This window comes from Microtus oregoni, unplaced genomic scaffold, assembly GCF_018167655.1.
Source record: "Microtus oregoni isolate MIOR12 unplaced genomic scaffold, Mior012 000079F_ref0000094, whole genome shotgun sequence".
Lineage (NCBI taxonomy): Eukaryota > Metazoa > Chordata > Mammalia > Rodentia > Cricetidae > Microtus > Microtus oregoni.
In genome coordinates, this window is record NW_024544537.1 from 5,027,440 (window position 1) to 5,046,871 (window position 19,432).

A 19,432-nucleotide genomic window follows, 5' to 3' on the forward strand; every position below is an offset into this window, starting at 1 on the left:
GTCAAATCACGATTATCCTTTAAAATAGTGTGAATCCTTCCAGTTAAAGACTGTATTTTTCCTAAAAGTTTCTCATTCTTGACCCTGTTATCAAACAATTTCTTTATGAATAACATGAAAAACAATGCTAAATATTAAATCACAAAACTATATGTATAAGGTAGCCCATATAACTATTGAAGAATCCCATCCATAGTAGTAAAAAATGTTGTTAAATTCTTGGATGGTGATATTGTCTGCAATTATATTGAGGTTGGTTTATAATTTTGAAATTTATTTATTAACCAAACTAACTCTGTTATAATTTTCAGAAAATTGTTGTAGTTGTAATAATCTTTATTGGTCAGCAGGTATCAAAGTTGTGACAGTAATACAGGTCTTAGATCAATACCTGAATTTCCTAAGACATAATAATTACAAAATTTAGTTAATTACTTAAGAGCAGTATATCCATATATGGAGAAAGTTTGAGTTGAGCAGAATATCAAGGAGCCCAGAGATTACAGGCAGTCACTAAATGCAAGGTTACTGGTCAGAGCTCAGGCCATACATTTGCAGATCTGAAGTGGGAACACAAGCTGGAACAGCCCTGCTCCCAGAGTCAGAGTTGGACCTGATCAGAGCAGGCCTGGGAGATACCAGAGAAGCCATTAAGGAGTTTTGGCAAAAAGCCATGGGCAGCAGTAAGTTAGTCACTTAGTGGGTGGGATCAAACCATGCGAACAAGGGCTAGCTAGAAATTGTCAATTTGCTGCGGCATGGGGGGGACAGCCAAAACATGTGCAGCTGCATGCCAGAGCAGTAGTTCAGCTACTGGAATGCAGTTCGGCTTCGAAGGAATGGAAGAAAGCCATGGCAACCTGGATAAGGACTGGCAATGGTATGGACAATGGCCACATGGGTGTCAATTTGTTGGAATACAAAAGATGATTTAGCTGGTAAAGAAGCCTGTCACCAAGTCTGTTTTGGTTCCCTAGTACTTATTTGGAGAAAATAAATCTCCATGAGTTGTCCTCTGTCCTCCATATGTGAGCTGTGATATATGTGCATGTGTGAATGAGATCATGTTTTTGTATACCTATTTCTTCCAAGACTGAAACATCCCATCCTTTAGGGAAGCTCGTTAAGCCAGGAGATAAATAACTCAAAATAAATTCCAGAAATTCCTGAAACTGATGGGATTCTTTATTCTCTCTTCTCAAGAATAACCATATAAAGAGGAAAGTAGATTCTGAGACCAGACCACCTGCCTAGATGAAAGAGAAACCAAGCTGAGCTCCCTGGAAGAGGTTTAAACCAACTGAGTACATTGGAAAGGACATTCTCCAACCTGTTAAACTGCCTACTGGATGTACAGTTTGCTCCAATTAGCCTCTTTTCATGAACTGTCACTTGTGCTTGGATGAGCTTTGATGATGCAGTTGCTTTTAAATCATTTCTGATCTTGTGAGGAAAACTTTCTCTGAATTTCTGGAAGTAACTCCAATAAAACTTAGCAATTTATTAAGGTAAACTTTGATAGTATCCATACTTTAGTTTGTCATCGACTCACTATGGAGTGAGTAGTCACGTGTATTGCAACAGCTCAATAAAATTCTTGCCACACAACTCACATGCAAAGTAAAATAAAAATACTCAAGTAAAAATCTCAGAAAAAAAACTTTTGCCAGTGATAGAAATTCTGGAAATGGCAGGTTTTATTGATTTTATAGTAACATATGTGAATGCAAATGTTATGCTGACAAACTTAAAGATTAAAGCAGCTAGTACCAAATGCCTGGCTAGAATCAAAAGAAAAAAATACATGTATTGATAGTCTTTTCTTCTAACTCACCCTCTCAATATTACAACTACGTGTGTGAACAGGCAAATATTTAGATATTTGTCTTAAAATATTATATATGATTATATTAAATAATTGCATATAGAACACGTATATGTCTATTTATACAATCTACATCCAAAATTGGTTTTCCATGGGGTGGTAATAATCTATTTGAAGCAGATTTTGAAGTACAGATTTGGTGTTGAAATTTCTAAGATAATAAAGCAGTGAAACTGAGATTTTACAACTAAAATTTCTCTGTATTTGATGACATATGTATTATCTTTTGAGAATATTCTGTGTTAAAAATCATAGTTATCTTCTTTGACCGAGTGGAAAGTTTTAGTTTGTCAATATGTATTCTGAAAATGATTTTCCTAAATCTTTTAATAATCTAATTTTTTCGATTATTATCATCATATTCAACTTTTAAATTTCTACACTTAATCATTTTAATGGTATGGAAAGTGCTGATTACTGTGTTGTCTTCCCTCAAAGTAGAAGCATGTCTGGAAGGTGAACAGTATGAGCACAAGGAGATAACCCTGATATCATGACAAAAATTATTATTGACAATTTCAGGTGAAGGATATATTATTACCTTTTGTTATATTCTTACCATAGACTACCAGTCTTAATTTTGCTATGCCTTTCTTAGTAAGTGGTTTTCCATATCTTAACTTGAAGGAAGAACATTAGATACAGACTTAAAACAACTTTGATTCTAGATGGACTTCAATTCGAAGTAGACATGTGACTACTTAATGCAACTTATTTAAATTTTCTGTCATTTTTTTCTCAATTAGAACATCACAATACAGTTTTCAATATTATGAAATCAATTATAACTATGTGGAATGAAGATAAATGAGTGTAGTATACCAAATATAAGACATTAAGTTGTCATTTAATTACGCAGAAATTAACATTTAACTAGAGTAGAATTGCATCTTCAAAGAAAATGTCATAGATCTAATCAAATATATAATTTTCAGGAAAACTTTCTTCTACAGCAATCATCTTTTGACATCTTAGGCAGATATTATGACAGTGAGAGGAATAAAACTTGTTTTTGTCTTTAGTGCTTTTAACATTTTTAGGCTAATGTTTTCTTTAGATATATAACACACTAGTTTGAACTAGAAAGAAGTTAGTTCTGCCTTTAAAACTGGTATTTATTCCACTTACAGTTAATTAGAATATATTACAGGAATAAATTCAAGTCTAAAATTTATGACTGATTAACTATTTTAAGTACTGAGTAAAACTGTGTTGAAATGTAGGAACCATTAACTTTTCTGTAAAAACAATAACAATCTGAGTCTTATTGTACAGTTTTTCTAAAATACTACACTTTTGGATCTACCATAAAAATTTATAGACTCAAGCTTGATGACATTTGATCAGTTGGATAAAATTTAATGCTACTGAGACTGGGTTATCCATTACAGACCCATCAAGTATGTGCCATTCTATGGCCATGAACTATAGCATAAAGCCAAGTATGTCTAAAACTGTGTAGCTCTCTCTTAATATTTGAATTTTAGATATTACCTAGTGTTCCTGTGATTCAGGCTAGGTTACTACAAAATAGTTCTATTGAGATAATGACACCTTTAGAAAATGATGCTCATTTAAGGGTCACCAGAGGCATGCTTTTGAAATGATTGAAGCCCATTCTTTCTTTATTTTGGTAATTCCTGACTATTATGAGATAAGTAGCTTTCTTTCTTCAACATAATACTTTCACTATGAACTCCAAACTGCCCAGCTAAGTAACAATGAAAGTATAAGCCTAAATGTGTGTTTTGTTCTTTGTTTGAATTTCATCATGCTGATGAAAATTCATTAACATATATAGTCTTGTGAATTAGTGTGCCTGAGATCCTTAATAGTAAATAGTTTTAAAGCTGAAATACTTCTCAATGTGGATTGTGTCCATAATGAAAGAAAAGGAAAATGCAAAGTAGTACTTGGTTAACAAATCCATCATATCCAAAATGATTTATTCTAGGATCCACGTCTTGGAAAACCAAGGACTCATATTTATTTCTGGATCCTCAAATCCCAATGGAATGCCAAAATATAAGCAAACATACAACAAATATCACTCAGAAGTTCTGCTTGAACATTTTGCTAAACATTTTCTCTAAAAGACTACCAGAAATCCATGTGAATCAAGGTGGTTTACATTTTTAGACTTACTGCAATAAAAACATCTTGACAGTGTGTTAGTAATGTATCAAAATGGGTTAATTTGAAAGTTTATTTGTAATTCTTTGAGAAGTCTTAGGTGGATGATTTTAAGGTAAGTCTTGCAATATGGGGAACTGTCTAGAAATGGGCAGACTTGATAATATTTGCACAGTGTATCAAAGCATAAAATGAGTGTTAATAAACAAGTTGATGATCTTGCTTATAAGAGCTAGTTCCGGGACAGGCACCAAAGCTACAGAGAAAAACTGTCTCGAAAAACAAAATCAAAAAAAAAGTTTTTTGGAAAGTATTTCATGATTTAAAAGATAAGTTAGTTTTGCTTGGTATGAACACAGTTGAAAATAGGAAAAGAAAGTATTCCCAGCCCACATATTTTTCTGGAGATATGAAATCATGTTAGTTCTTTGTAGGTGGACTTTTCTGTCTTGCCAGACAGTTTCCAAACATAACCATACCATGCCCATAACCATAGCAACTTGGTATTAATTATAAATGCTCAGCTGATACTTTAGACTTGTTTTTAATTAGCTTACAACTTAAGTTAGCCAATTTCTAATAATCTATGTGCTGCCCCAGGCTCATTTATATCATTTATGTACTTTTCAAGTTGCTTCTTCTGAGTCTGGCTGTCAACATCTCAGACTTCTGCTCCTTCTTCCCCAAATTATCTTTGTCTGGTCATCTCACTACTCTATCCTCCCTAGCTGTAGGCCAGGCAGCTTCCTTATTAAACCACTCATAGTGACATATGTTCACATTGTATAAAGGAATGTTCCACAGTTTAATTAACTAAAAAATACATAAAGACTAAGTAAACTCTCAGAGAACTAGTACTAATGATGAAAAGTATTTTCTGCAAAAATAATCCTTTATTGATTATTTGGTAATTTCATATCCTACATGACAATCTCACCTCCCAGTCCCTCCATATCCATCCCTCACCCTACAACCTCCCTGCAAAAAAAAGAAAACTCCCAAAAATTAAGTTAAAAGCAGAAGAGAACAAAGGATAAATTTCACTCTTCAGTCTTCCCCATTTCTCCAGCAATTCCTCATTCTTCCTGTTGGCATTGCGAGCTGTGGTGTGTCACACAGGATACCCGTGTGTCCCATTAGCCCTTCCCACAAGTCTTCATTGCAATGAGACTTTGGTCTGGTTCAAGGCCTCTGGTACACCAATATCATTTGTGCTTGACTTAAACTCCTTTGGGATATCTTGCTGTAGCCCTGAGTCATGAGAATCCTACATCTATCATTCTTTAGGATCCATCTCTTTTCAAAGTCAGAAGGTCATACATGGGGTAGATGTTAGGATAGACCAACCCTAAGGCACAAGGTGTGAGTCTGGGTGGTAGTTGAGATGTCCAGTCCAGACCAATGGGATTGTCACTCTCAGGTGACCAGAAGAGCCACATCTCTGAGTCTCACATGATTAGTGCCAACTGTCCCACTTCCATGGTGATGGGTGGAACCATCTCTCCCAAGTACACAGGCCAGCTCTCCCGGTGCAGTGTCCAAAGAGGAGCAGGGCCAAGTATTGCAAGGCCAGGGAAGGGTGGGACTGGCAAAGTCCAGTCCTTGGATTTTCATACAAATGTTTCCTATAACCCCCCGTGGAAACAGAGTGCATCAATATCAACACAGACCCCAGCTTCAGGAGGACCAATGACACAGATATGGTCCTTGACCATATATCAGGCCCAATGTCACCATTACTCCAGTGGAAGTACAGGTCACCAAAATTAATACAACCCAGTGACAACATCGCTTATGAATAACAGTATGGTCTCAGCTGACTGACCAGATCCCAGGTATTCTCCCAGCCTTCCGTGGTAACAGAGCAATTGATATCAACTAAAAACTGGGCTACTGTAGGGCCACAGGCCCAGACATGCCCCTCAGTAGTAGCCCAGGCCAGGACAACACTATGGCCCCCTATGGCAGCACAGACAACTCAGACTGGTATGGTCCTGGTGGTATGATTTTCAGACACCAGCAAATACAGAGATTACAACCAAGACCACAGGCCTATCCCGTGGTGACAACATGATCCACAGACATCAACACAGATTCCAGGTGTCATAAGGTCATGGATTTAAACATGGTTCTCAATAGCAGCCTGGCCCCTGATGTCTCCTTGGCAATGAGTGGCAAGTAGATCTCCCAGGTTAGCCACGTTCCTCACTACCTTCTTCAGTGATGTAATTTTCAACAGCACATGAACCATTCTGCCTCTCATTTCTCTCCCATTTCTCCACCATATATTTGCTCATCATAATGGAACCTGTGAATGTCCTCAGCCAGCCATCAGGGACTGGGAGGACACAAACTGGCTTATGTGGTTTTTTTCATCTACCTGAGGAAACTGGCAGAAGGAAGGACTATGAATACTTTCTGTCAGCCCATATTGTGAGGACTCAGGACAAAATATATCTTATTGAGATAATGGCATTATACCTTACTGTACATAGGTTTCTTTCTTAATGAAAATAATTCAATCATTCTTAATTTTTCTTCTTTTTACATGTATTTGCTACCTTAATGAAAGTAACTGGATATACTGAAAGAGCAATCACATCTTTCCCAATGCAGCCACTACTTTTGTATCAGTTTTAATTAATTTTTACTACTGAAGAGTTTTTCTTTATTATTTACTATTCACATTGCTATCTTGCCTGCATGGATATCTGTGTGAAGGTATTGAATCCCCTGGAGGTAGAGTTACAGACAACAGTGAGATGTCGTGTGGGTAGAAAGAATTGAACCCAGGTCTCCTGTGAAAACACTTACTGTTCTTAGCCACTGGGCCATCTCTCCAGCAATAGCACTGGAAAATTTTTAAATGTGTGTACCTGTCTCTTATTTTTCCCATGCTTCATGGAAGGCAATAGACAGGAAGAATTGATTTTTATTTTTATCTTTTTGCTAATTAATCATGCTTATATTTCAAACAATGATACTTTAATACATATAGATAAAATGTTTACTTTTTGAGTAATTATATCAGACTTTGATTACAGTATCAAATTTCTTGTTGGTGACATTACCCTCTCTATATATCTTCTAATTTTTTGGCTCCCTCTTACTACTTCTTTATCCCATAGACTTATTTCTTCTCAGAAATCTATAGCTATCTCCCGTTTATACTCTGTTGTGATATTGGAAATACACTGCATTTAATGCATTATTTGAAGGAGGAAATGAAAAGTATGTCATTACTATTGGTGTATCATTTTGACAGGAATTTTTTATTCAATTTTAGTTAGACATGTATTTGTATATCATATTTAAAACAAGCAAATTTATGCCATAATGTACTTAAGGTATTATACATTAAACACACTTTATTTTATATTATACATATGTATCAATGTGTAATACAGAGTCATACAAAGCAACATTTGATGAAAATAAATAACATTTGGAATCAAATTTTAGCTATAGTTTTGGAATTTCTAACCTTGTGAATTTAAAGTGGGAATTTTGTCTTTTTTTAAAAAATATTTTCAGCTGTTAGAGTCACAGAACTGTGTATACCCTTCTAAGATCATTTTGGTGCAATTATATTCCCAGAAAGGGGGTCTAAATTAACCACATGTTAGTGCAGACCAATTTAATTAAATGTTCCTGTACTGGAACTTTTTGCATGCTATTTCCCAAATCTACAAACTTGTTTATTTAGAGTCTCATTAAGTTATCCTATTTGACCTTGGATTTACTTGATAGCCCAAAGAGGCCTTTGACATTTGGTTTTCCTGCCATAGTCTCTTTTATTTCGGGGAGCCTCACCCCACCCCCTGGCATCTATCTTGAAATGTTGATTAAAAAGTTCATTTCAAAGCTCCCTCCCTAGGAGTTGCCTCAGTCCAAACTCCAGCTCCAAGAAAGCCCTCCAAATGGTGACCCCTCTCAAGAGAGGGTCAAGACCATTCCCAGAGACTACTGTCCCCAAGAGAATGAACTTGTGTCTCCCTTTTCCCCTCTCCATGTTTTCTGGGGACTACCCAGGAGTGATGACAGCCGTTAAACCTGGACATTTTTTTAATTTGGTTTGATTTGGTCTAATTGGGATAATTGTGTTGGTGGAAAAGTTTGTCAGTCAGAAAATACTTAATATTTGGAGGTCCCACTGAGAGAAGTTGTTTTTCCCACTGGCCCAGGGCTATGGGTTGGAAAATGCCCTTTTCTCCCACGCTCTCTGCCTGGATAACATCTGCTTCATCTTGGTGCGTTCTCCCCCCCCCCCCCTTTTTTTCTAGTACATGCCTGTAGGGCCCAGAGCTTCCTTACATTTACGTTTGTTGTTTGTCAGGACATCTGTGTAAGCTATGGTCCATGCCAGGCACCCTTCACAAGTGGAGAGGCAGTCATCGCTGAGGTGCGATTGTGTGGTTAGAGAATTTTGCCCAAGCATTTCTCATGCCCCTCTGTTTTTGCCTCCAGAGTTTTATCATGGTGGATGCATTGTGAAAGGCATTGAGTCCTGAGATTTGATATAGACTTGTAAAATTGGCTTTTTCAATTTAAAGCCGGTTCTTCTACTGCCTCTGGCTGTCTTCTACAAAATCTTTATAAATTGGGACTGTCCAATACCATCTGTCCTGAATGGCTAATCTCACTATGCACTAAGATCTGGCCTCAATGTGACCATGATAATGGGACATGATGACCACCGGAGTAAACTCTTGAATTTTCCATCCTCCAAGACCTTGAAAATTTTTGTTGACATGGGGATAAGTGGACAAAACTCTTGTATGTCCATGGTCTCGTGGTGCTATACTCCCAACCTTCCCTTAGTAGCCAGTGTCTTACAGTACAAGTTTTTGTCACTAGGGTCACAGAGCCTCCAGGTTCCTGACTATCTAAGAATTGGGACCCTGAAAGTTCTGCTATGATCATGCTCCCAGATACACTGGCCCCTCCCCTACTCCCTCCAACTGTGACTACCCAACCCCATCCTGTGGAGCAACATCCTCCACATTCCTCCCTCTCTCCACACCTCCCCACTCCCTCCTCAGCCAAAGAAAAGGTTGAAGGCCAACTTTCTCCTCCCTACCCACCTTCCTACCCTCCCCTTCCTCAGACACCTTCTCCCTACCCCTCATGCTACAACCAACCTCTTGGACTCCTTCTACACATTGACCTAAATAAACCCTCCCAATCCTCTCTGTCTCCTCTCATACCAGGTCTCCCAATAACCCTGCCCTGCTCTGCCCACTCCAGGAGTTAGCGAGCCTGATGGTGTTATTAAAGTCCAGGATCCCTCTCTCTTCCAGACCACTCTCAAATAGAAAAGTGGTTGGGTTTCTTCTCTGCTAATCCTTCTGTTTATATTAAAAAGTTTCACTATTTGTTCCAGGCCTGCAATTTAACTTGGCATAATTTCTATGTCATTCAGGCCTCTACTCTCATTTGCATCCTAAAATGCAAAGTAAAATTCAGACAGAAGCTAGACAGTATGCAAACCAGGCCCACCTAGTAGACAATACAGTCTCTATGGGGGAGATGGCTGTGCCAGCCACAGAACCATACTGGGATTATCAACCAGGCCAAAAGGGCTGACAGAGGTTGAACATTATTATCTTCTCCCTCCTTCTGTGTATGGAGATGGTTTCAGAAAAAGCTGTTAATTTTGACAAACTCTGGGAGATCACACAGCTAGCTGACAAAAACTCAACCATTTTTAAACCAATTACAAGAGACAGTTGTTTAGTATACTAGACTGGACCCAGCCTCTCAAGTGGGAACCACGGCCCTGGTTACCCATTTTATTTATTAGTCAGCACCAGATATTAGAAAAAAAATAAAAAATAAAAGGTTGAGTAGAGTCCCCAAACCCCCATACAGAAATTGGTGGAAATGGCCTTTATAGTTTTTAGTGCTCAAGAAGAGGTAGCTGAGTCCTCCCGACAAACAAGGCTACAACAGGCAGCAATGCTACAAGCCCAAGCCCTAGCAGCTGCCCTGAGGCCACCAGAACCCCCAACAGAGGAAAAAGGGAAGTCAACCACAAGGCTCTTTCCAGAGTACTGCATAAGATAACCTCGTCAGGAACCTGCTATAAATGTGGCCTAAATGGCCATTTGGTACAATATTGCACTGGGCCTCTGCTGCCTATAAAGCCATGCCCTATCTTCCACAAGCCTGGACACTGGAAACCACAATGCACCTATGTGGGCTCATCCTCTATGCCACACTAGGGAGGTCCAGCCTCACCAACATTGGCAAGTGAGACTGTGCCAGCCTTCAAACTACTCGGCCTGGTAAAGTATTGATGCAGCCCAGACTTGGTGATTCCTATCACCCTCTCAGAGCTAAGGGTAATGCTGCAGGTAGCGGGCAATTCCATTATTTTTCTTTAGAACATAGGAGCTACCTACTCTGTTTTAACATCTCACTTGGGCACTACATTCCCCTCACAAATTTCAGTCATGGGAGACCCACTCCTTCCCACTTAAGGCTCTGCCACTTGCCAGGATTTTTGCAGGGCTATTCTTTGCTCATTCTTTCCTAGTCATACCTGCTTACCCTGCACCTCTACTTGGTTGAGATATTCTCAGCTGCTTTAGGACCATACTCACTTTGACAACCATAGCCTCTCCAGAGTAGTCACACTTTCTTCTCACCATTTTTTTTTCTAGTAGACTAACCACATATTCAGTGACAATGAGGCTGTTCCCTAAGTCTTCTTTTCAAAAATGAACAGAAGTAAGTCACATATGCACAACTATATAGGCCCTTTGTTTATATGTTTATGTGCTGAAAGTTATTCTCTGTTCTTCTACATTTAGAAAACACTGCCTCTGGGAGATCATGTCAACTTGCCTTGCACCACTTCCATCCTTCCCATGAGTAAGTCCTCTGGCACTTATTGTTTGGTTCAAGACCTCTGCCTCATAAATGAGGCAGTTATTCCAATTCACCCAATAGTTAACAACCCATCAAATATCCTATTTAAAATCCCTCCTGTCACCTCTTTCTTTACTGTTCTGAACCTAAAAGATGCTTCTTCACTGTCCCTTTACACCCTGACTCATACTTCCTCTTTGTCTTTCCCTGGGAGGGCTCTGACTCCCAGTTCCCCAGACAGTTTACATGGACTATTCTCCCTCAGGATTTTTGGGACAGCCCCCATTTCTTTGTCCAAGCTGTGGCTCAAATCTCACAAACTTCAGCTTCCAGCCTTCCAGCCTGAATCTCTCTTTTTTCTGTCTCCCTCTTGGAGAGGCAGCTTCTATCTCCCTTTTCTCCTCTCTCTCTCTCTCTCTCTCTCTCTCTCTCTCTCTCTCTCTCTCTCTCTCTCTCTCTCTCTCCACTTCTCCCCTTCTCCCCCCTTCCCTAAACACTAAATAAATATTCAACCTCACTCTGCATGGCATGCCTATCCATATCTCTGCCTCTTGCCTACCATGTGTCTCCCTGCCCGGGACCAGCCACAGCTCAGGGAACTGCAGCTGTCCCTGCCTGGGACTGGCTGCTCTTAGGGCCTACTGCCTGCCACCATATGGCCCGCTGCCACTGCTTGGGGACCTGCAGTGTTTCTGATGCCTGCTGCCACCAGGGATCTTGCAGCATTTTTAATAATTTTTAATAATCCATTACATTGGTGCTGAAACACTCAGGAGGCTCTCCTGCCCTGAGTCCCTTTCCTGGGGTTGGGATCCTGAACAAGGTATTTTTTTTTCCGCAACAACCCTGTGTTCCATATGCCTGAGTGTGATTTCTACTCATACCACTGGCTTCAATTGGTGAGTTTCCCCCATTCTGATCAGCTTAACTGTTTCTCCAAACACAAGAAATTGACCATGGAGCTCCGGCAATCCTCTGGTGCTCCTAGAAATGAGGGGACTGCCCCCAACCACAGTCTTCAAGGCCCTTTGCTGAAATGCATTTCTGGATTGCTTCCCTTAGCTAAAATTGTGACTGGACTGACCTGGGGTCAGTCTTCCCACTGTACAATCTGTGTGGTGCATTTGACTCGGGGCCCAGGGTCCCTCAGTTTTTCTCTCTTTTTTTTCTTTTTTCTTTTTTTTCTTTTTACCCTCACCATAAAAGGATGCTAAGAGCAGCCTCTGGTCTCTGGTTTCCAAGCCACCATGACTGCATCCAGTCAGGCAATAGCAGCCCACCCGTGGGTCAGGGTATGCCCTCCCATGGGTCCTGGAGTGTTTGTTCCAATTTACACCCTGACTATAGGGGAAACATCCTGTTATAGGCCTTGTGGTGTCACCAATTTCATGGGTTTTCACAGTTTCAGCTGTGAGTAGCAAACCATCCATGGGATGGATGACTTTTAGGGGACCTAAAACCACAAGCCTTAATGCCCCACTTCTTCAGCTCTTACCTTCACTTTGCTGGTGTCCCTCCAGCTCCACTTTTATGGGAGCTTTCTAACTACTGTGAGCACACAGGCAAATGGAAAGTGTTTTCTCAAACTTTCCCTGCCACTACTGTCAACAAGATTGGTCAGATCCACAAGGCAGCTTAATTTTTTTTCAATTCCAGGCTTTTGCTCCCCTCTGCAGCTTGTGGGATGTTGGCTCATCCACAGGGTGGATCATGCCTCTATATTTCTCTTATTAATCTTAAAATCTCTGCAGCTCAGAAACGATGGCTTTTCCATCTCTTATTAAGCTTAAAATCACTGCAGCTCAAAAACTGTGGCTTTTATACGCAACATGTGACTGCTACCATTTTGACTGGGGTCAGGTGACTTTGGCACCACCTTGGCTGAAAGCCAGGTCATGTGACCAAGTTCAGTCATCAACTGAGGTATTCCCTCTCTGGTTCCCCAGTGTTAACTCTGTTACATGTGTGATCTTACAACAATCTTAACTGAGAGCCAGGTCAGGTGACCAAGTTCTCCCATCTTTACTGAAGTATACCCTACCTCGTCCCCCAGTTTACTTATGTTTTTTTTTTTGACTAAATTCCTCTTGTTGACTCTATTGCATGAGTTTTGCGCAGTGGCATGCCTTTGGTGGGGTTCACCAAGATCATTCACTTTGCCCAATTCACTCTGTGTGTGTGTGTGTTCATACATGTAACTTAAATGCACCTATGCTTAATGTTACAATTGTTCATTGCATCTCATTTCAGACTACAAAAACAATAAGTCTCATGTTTTAAACTGGTATGTACTTTTAAATCTCTTACAAAAATACTTTATATTTAATCCAACCCTCATTTAAAATATATTAAGATGTTCTCTACTATTGTCAGTTCTATTAACCTTCTATTGCAAGCAGTTTTTTCTTCTTTCTGTCTTTTTTATGAGTGTAAATCTTACCTGTTGAGAGCCAATAGAGTCAAGCTCAGACCCAGCCCTCCAGGCAGATTCTATACTGTAGCTGCACCTAATAACCAGCCCTCAACTGCTCAGAAATCTAGGAAATATGGCATTTAAATATTTAATCATTAAAAACTTTTCATAACAAAAAGAGACAGGTTGGATCTTAGTGACACTCTACTTCCTCTAAAGAAGACAGAAGACAAATGGGCATACAACAATGTCCATCTACAATTCAATGCAACTGCCAAGTGCTGACCACTGGGAAAAACTACCTTTCATCTAAACTGAAGATCACTTGACATGTACAGAATTACTGGAATTGACAGCCTAGCTGCTCAGGTCAAGGTAGGCTTTTCTTGCTATAGATTTCTTAGCCCACAGGATCTTCTGGACCATGGTAGGCCCAGTACTAGACAGCAGAAAGCAAATACAACCTTCAGCGACCATGGAGGACCCTGAAGAATAGCTCTAGGTGCCAACAAAATAAGTTCTCTGTCATTTTGTCATTTTTTAATCAGTAACTCAACTAAAATTTTATTCTTCTCAAAGATTGCTGATGCAGTTTGACAGATGAGTAGTTTTTTTTCAGTTTAAAAGGACAACCATACCAAACAAATTTCAGTAAAATTCAAATACAAGACCTGCAAGTTATAAAGGTGTGAGGACAAATACAAGTTATAAAATTTCTCTTTCACACTGATTTCCATAATCTTAAAAATATTTTTCATTATGCAAAAAAATATCTGTAACAGTCATTCTGAGATAAATATGCTACTGTTTATACAATGTATATGTCTACAACTTCTGTTCTTATAAACACAAAGAATTCTTGTGAGTTCCAGGGAGCTGAATTGAAAGATCCACCTTAAACAGTTCAGATACACCCCTCTCAATTCCCTGGTCCTAAAAAACTTTTTCCCTTAATATAACTTTGTCTTCTGTTCTGCCAATACCTTAAAAAGGTGTAAGAGACACCATACATTTCCATATCACAAACACCAGACAGGAGCAAAGAGACCAGCTATGCCAGGTTGTGACCAGCACCCAGCCTTCTCAGGTTCCCCCAAAGATGATACCCACAAATAAGCAGGAAGAAGTCTTGAGAACCCGCCAACCCAATTCCTTTAATCTGTGGTGTCTAACCTCCCACCTTTTTATTATATAAATGAGATGAGAATGTAATGATCTGTTCTGTCTCTTTAAGAGACAAGCCATGCCCACTCCCCCCCTGTCTGCTGAGACAGGCTGATCTTCAGCCTCCAGCCTGAGTTCCCTCTCTTTTCTGTCTCCCTCTCAAAGAGGGAGCTTCTGCCTCTCCCCACTTCTCCCCTTTCCCCTTCTTTCTCTCTCTCTCTCTCTCTCTCTCTCTCTCTCTCTCTCTCTCTCTCTCTCTCTCTCTCTCTCTCTCTCTCTTCTCTCTCTCTCCACTCCTCCCCTTCTCCCCCTTCCATAAACACAAAATAAATATCCAACCTCACTCTGCATGGCGTGCCTATCCATGTCTATCTCTTGCTCACCCTGTGTCTCCCTGCATGGGGCCAGCCACAGCTGAGGGACCTGCAGCCATCCCTTCCTGGGATTGGCTGCTCTTAGGGCCTGCTACCTGCCACCACATGGCCCGCTGCCACTGCTTGGAGACCTGCAGTGTTTTTGCTGCCTGCTGCAACCAGGGATTCTGCAGCATTTTCATAATTGATTACACTGGTCCTAGCATGCTTCTCCAGTACATTGATAATCTCCTCTACAGCCCTATATTGTCTCTGTCCCAACAGGCCACCTTTAAACTCTTAAACTTCCTTATATCCCTGGAATATTGTGTCTCACCAGTTAAGGCTCAGCTGTGCTTTCCCAAGGTGGTATATTTGGGTGTTCAATTCAGCCTGGGATCTAAGACCCTGATCTCTGACAGGTCCCAGGCCCTGCAGAATTTACAAACCCCAAACCAAACACAGCAGCTCAAATTCTCTCATTTTTTTGGGTCCGCTAGGTTTCTTTTGTTATTGTTTCCCTAACTTTGCTATTAAAGCCAAGCCTCTGTAGCAGGCACCCAGAGAAACCCACACAGGGCCTCTTACTCACCCAGGCATTTCCACTGCCACTTTTCTCTACTGTAAGATGCCCCTTTAACAGCCTCTGCTTTTCATCTTCCAGACCCCCAAGACCTTACCACTTTTATACAGATGAGAGGTCAGGAGTGGCCACAGGAGTTATAACCCAACAGGTTGGGCCTTCAAATAGAGCTGGCCTCACCATCTGTGGATGGAAGCCATGTTTAAGTGCTCTAGGACCAGCAGCTGAATTCACACTGGAGGCTCTCAAGATCACCCTCTCCAGGCCAATCACAGTATATTCCATACACCACTTCTCAGAATTTGAGTCATTTCTTTCTCTCTCTCCTTGGACCTTCACAACTCCAGGTGTAGAATATGTCATTTAAATAATTTAGGGTTCTGTTGAAGTGAGACACAATTGCTCTTGGCATGACCAATCTATTCCCAAGAGAATGCTGTGCACCGAAGACCCTCCACTTGGAGCTTGTTTACTTCTTGGCAAAGCTGGCCTTTGGGCAAGAACTGCCCAAGCCTCAATCACTAACAAGGTACATGGTATCCAGAAATTGATAAGCAGGACACAAGAAAAAAAGTGCTAAACCTTGCCAGGACAGTATAAGATAGTTTTGAAAAATTCCCTGACTCTGAAAATGGTCTATCAGTTATTCTAGGACTTAACCAAAGTTAGTTGCTTCAACATTGCAAATGAGACTTTGGGCGATTGCCCAGGTAGCCAGTTGTCTCCATCATTTGTTGTACATTTTGGAAGTTGCTTGATAACACTTCCTGCTTACACAAGTAATATTATTTCCTTTCTCAGATCTTCGATGAGGTTGAAGTCTAGATAGATGTAGTTAATTTCCTCTCATGACTTGACCAATTTATTTATTATACAAGACTTAAACTCATTAGGATAGGATAATTTATTAATATATTTGTTCATACTGTATATAATTTGTATTAGACTTAGAACTCTCTTATTTCAACCAAAAGGGGAGGTGCCAGGAACAATCATGTCTCACTTCAACAGAAACCTAAGTTATTTAAATCTCATATTCTACAGTTCTTTGAAGTGGTTGAATATTACCTATCTATGCAGAATACAATCTTTATGTGGCTAAAGAACCTGATTAGTCTAACTATAAGTATGACAAACGTAGATGACTATTGATCTATAATTCTTAATACCTAATAGCTTAAAGACTAACACTTTATATTAGAATATTATACAATAAACAGCTGTGCAACAAATAAAAACAATTACCTCAAAATGTAAACAATGAATAAGTATCTTCATCAGAGTTAGAAATGTACTTTGAAATATGATAAATATATCCTAAAATTGCAACAATTTATAAAAATGTTTTAATCAGAGGTAGAAGCATGCATGTATACAATATGACAAAATAACTTTGCCTAGGTATACAAATATGGTGGATAAAAATAGGAACATATTCAATATAATTTAAGTTTGTATCAATATATAAAAATATATATCAATATAAATTATCTATAAATAATACCTCACAAGTATTAACTCTATTACTCATTATTAAGTGAGTAAGCTCACTTAATAATGTAAGCTTACACTATTATTCTATCCACTTTTCCCCTTTTTTCCCAAAGAGATCCCTGAGCCTACAAAATTTCACCCCAATCCCCAACTCTATACAAATTATAATCATCCCCTAAATGATGTCCCTAATCCTGAAGACAAACTTTGTTGGGAAAGGGGATGTCATCTTCTAGAATTACTTCCATTTGTCACAGGTGTGATGTTCTTTCTATGGGATCCTTGAAAATAAAATGATGGTTAAGCTCGAAGATTACTGTCTGCTGTAATTGCAAATGGTCACTGAGTATTTGGTAGGGTTTTACTGAGGTTTCTATTTGGAGTTCTGGCCAGAACATTGTAAAAAATGCACCATTTCAGCTAACAAATTTGGAAAAATCTTGAGCATTTGGTACCCAAAACACAGGTCCTATTGTAGCCTTATCAGTATCAGGATGTCATATCAACCAAGGGAAGTTTTTGTTATGAGGGAACCATTTTCTTCCTGGAAACTTCAAAGATTACTGCAGGAAAATTCACTCTTCATTGTAGAAAACTTCAACATTTTTTATACAGACATATATATTCAATGAAATGTACTATAGAGACAAAAATAGTTATGAAGAAAGTAATTTTTTTAAATCCTTTCTTCTTTTTGTCCTATAGCAGATGGCTCTTGACATGAGAGAAACTCTGAATTTTTCTTTTAACAACATGCTTTAGACTTCCTGCCGCTACCCGTGTAGAGGGTGGGTGGCGGCAGACTGGCTCCGCGGCGCTCCCCTCCCCTCTTCCCTCCCTCCCTCTCCCTCCCTCCCTTGGCTGCCCCGAGGAGACTCCCAAGCTGGCCTCGGTGTGAGTGAGGGGCGCCTCAGCAGGCTTAGGAGAAGGACACACGCGGTCTGCGCTTCGCGTCACCCTGCTCGCCTCCGCCATAGCCAGGAGGCAGACGCTGCTCACTTGCTCCGGCCACACGAGGCCCGTGGTGGACTTGGCCTTCAGCGGCATCATGCCTTATGGTTATTTTCTGATCAGTGCCTGTAAAGATGGCAAACCTATGCTCCGCCAGGGAGATACAGGAGACTGGATTGGAACATTTTTGGGTCATAAAGGTGGTGTTTGGGGTGCAACGTTGAATAAAGATGCCACCAAAGCTGCCACAGCAGCTGCAGATTTCACAGCCAAAGTGTGGGATGCTGTCACGGGAGATGAATTGATGACCCTGGCTCATAAGCACATTGTCAAGACTGTGGATTTCACACAGGAGAGCAACTACCTGTTAACTGGGGGGCAGGATAAACTGCTGCGCATATATGACTTGAACAAACCTGAGGCAGAACCTAAGGAAATTAGTGGTCACACTTCCGGTATTAAAAAGGCTCTTTGGTGCAGCGAGAATAAACAGATTCTTTCAGCTGATGATAAAACTGTTCGTCTTTGGGATCATGCTACAATGACTGAAGTGAAATCTGTGAATTTTAACATGTCTGTTAGCAGCATGGAATATATCCCTGAGGGAGAGGTCCTGGTTCTCACTTATGGGCAGACTATTGCTTTTCATAGTGCAGTAAGTCTGGAGCCAATTAAATCCTTTGAAGCTCCTGCAACCATCAATTCCGCGTCTCTTCATCCTGAGAAGGAATTTCTTGTTGCAGGTGAAGAAGACTTTAAACTGTATAAGTATGACTACAATAGTGGAGAAGAATTAGAATCCTACAATGGTCACTTTGGCCCCATTCACTGTGTGAGGTTTAGTCCTGATGGTGAACTCTATGCCAGTGGTTCTGAAGATGGGACATTGAGATTGTGGCAAACTGTAAAAGGAAAAACCTATGGTCTTTGGAAATGCGTGCTTCCTGAGGAAGACAGCGGGGAACTGGCAAAGCCAAAGGTCGATTTTCAAGAAACAGCGGAAGAGGAGCTGGAAGAAATTGCTTCACAGAATTCAGATTCCATCTATTCTTCAACTCCTGAAGTTAAGGCCTGAGCATCAGCAGTGTGCCATAGGTGCCATATAGTTTATGGACTAAACAAGCAGAGAAAAGCATCAGCCTTCAGAGTGACTCTCTGCCTGTGGCAAGGAAGGCAGAAAATATTGGGGAATATGAATTAGCTCCAGTGCACGAACAACTACTGGGTGTTCCTGTGAGTGAAAGTAGCTGTGTGTATGAGGTGCATGCAGGAGGGTAATGCTCATGTAGTGCCACAGCCTGCTGTCTTGAATGAGCAAGCCAACATACAATTTACATTTTACACTTACATTTCTTGTAGCTGTTTATGTTATGGAGAAGAAAAATATATTGGCCTATTTTTGTGACTTTTCCCTTAAAGCAGAACGTCTTTTTTCTCTTCGTTGGGAAGAAGAGGATTTACACGATAAAGTAACTGGTTTGGTCTCTTTCATTGTACACTGACTGCTTCTGAACATCTAATATTATTTAGTTATCTAAATAAAATGCCTCTTAAACAAAATGATGTTCTGTTTCTTTAAGAAA

The 19,432-nt window shown here is 40.0% G+C and overlaps 1 protein-coding gene across 1 annotated transcript; it reads left to right on the forward strand.

The window, feature by feature from the left end:
- The first annotated feature begins 758 nt into the window (after window positions 1-758).
- Window positions 759-19,107, forward strand: LOC121441604 (serine-threonine kinase receptor-associated protein-like). The gene is made up of 3 exons (XM_041642813.1): window positions 759-880; window positions 12,643-12,746; window positions 17,876-19,107. The coding sequence occupies exons 1-3, from the start codon at window positions 759-761 to the stop codon at window positions 18,922-18,924; spliced, it is 1,275 nt and encodes a 424-aa protein (XP_041498747.1). The 3' UTR covers window positions 18,925-19,107.
- Window positions 19,108-19,432: the final 325 nt, after the last annotated feature.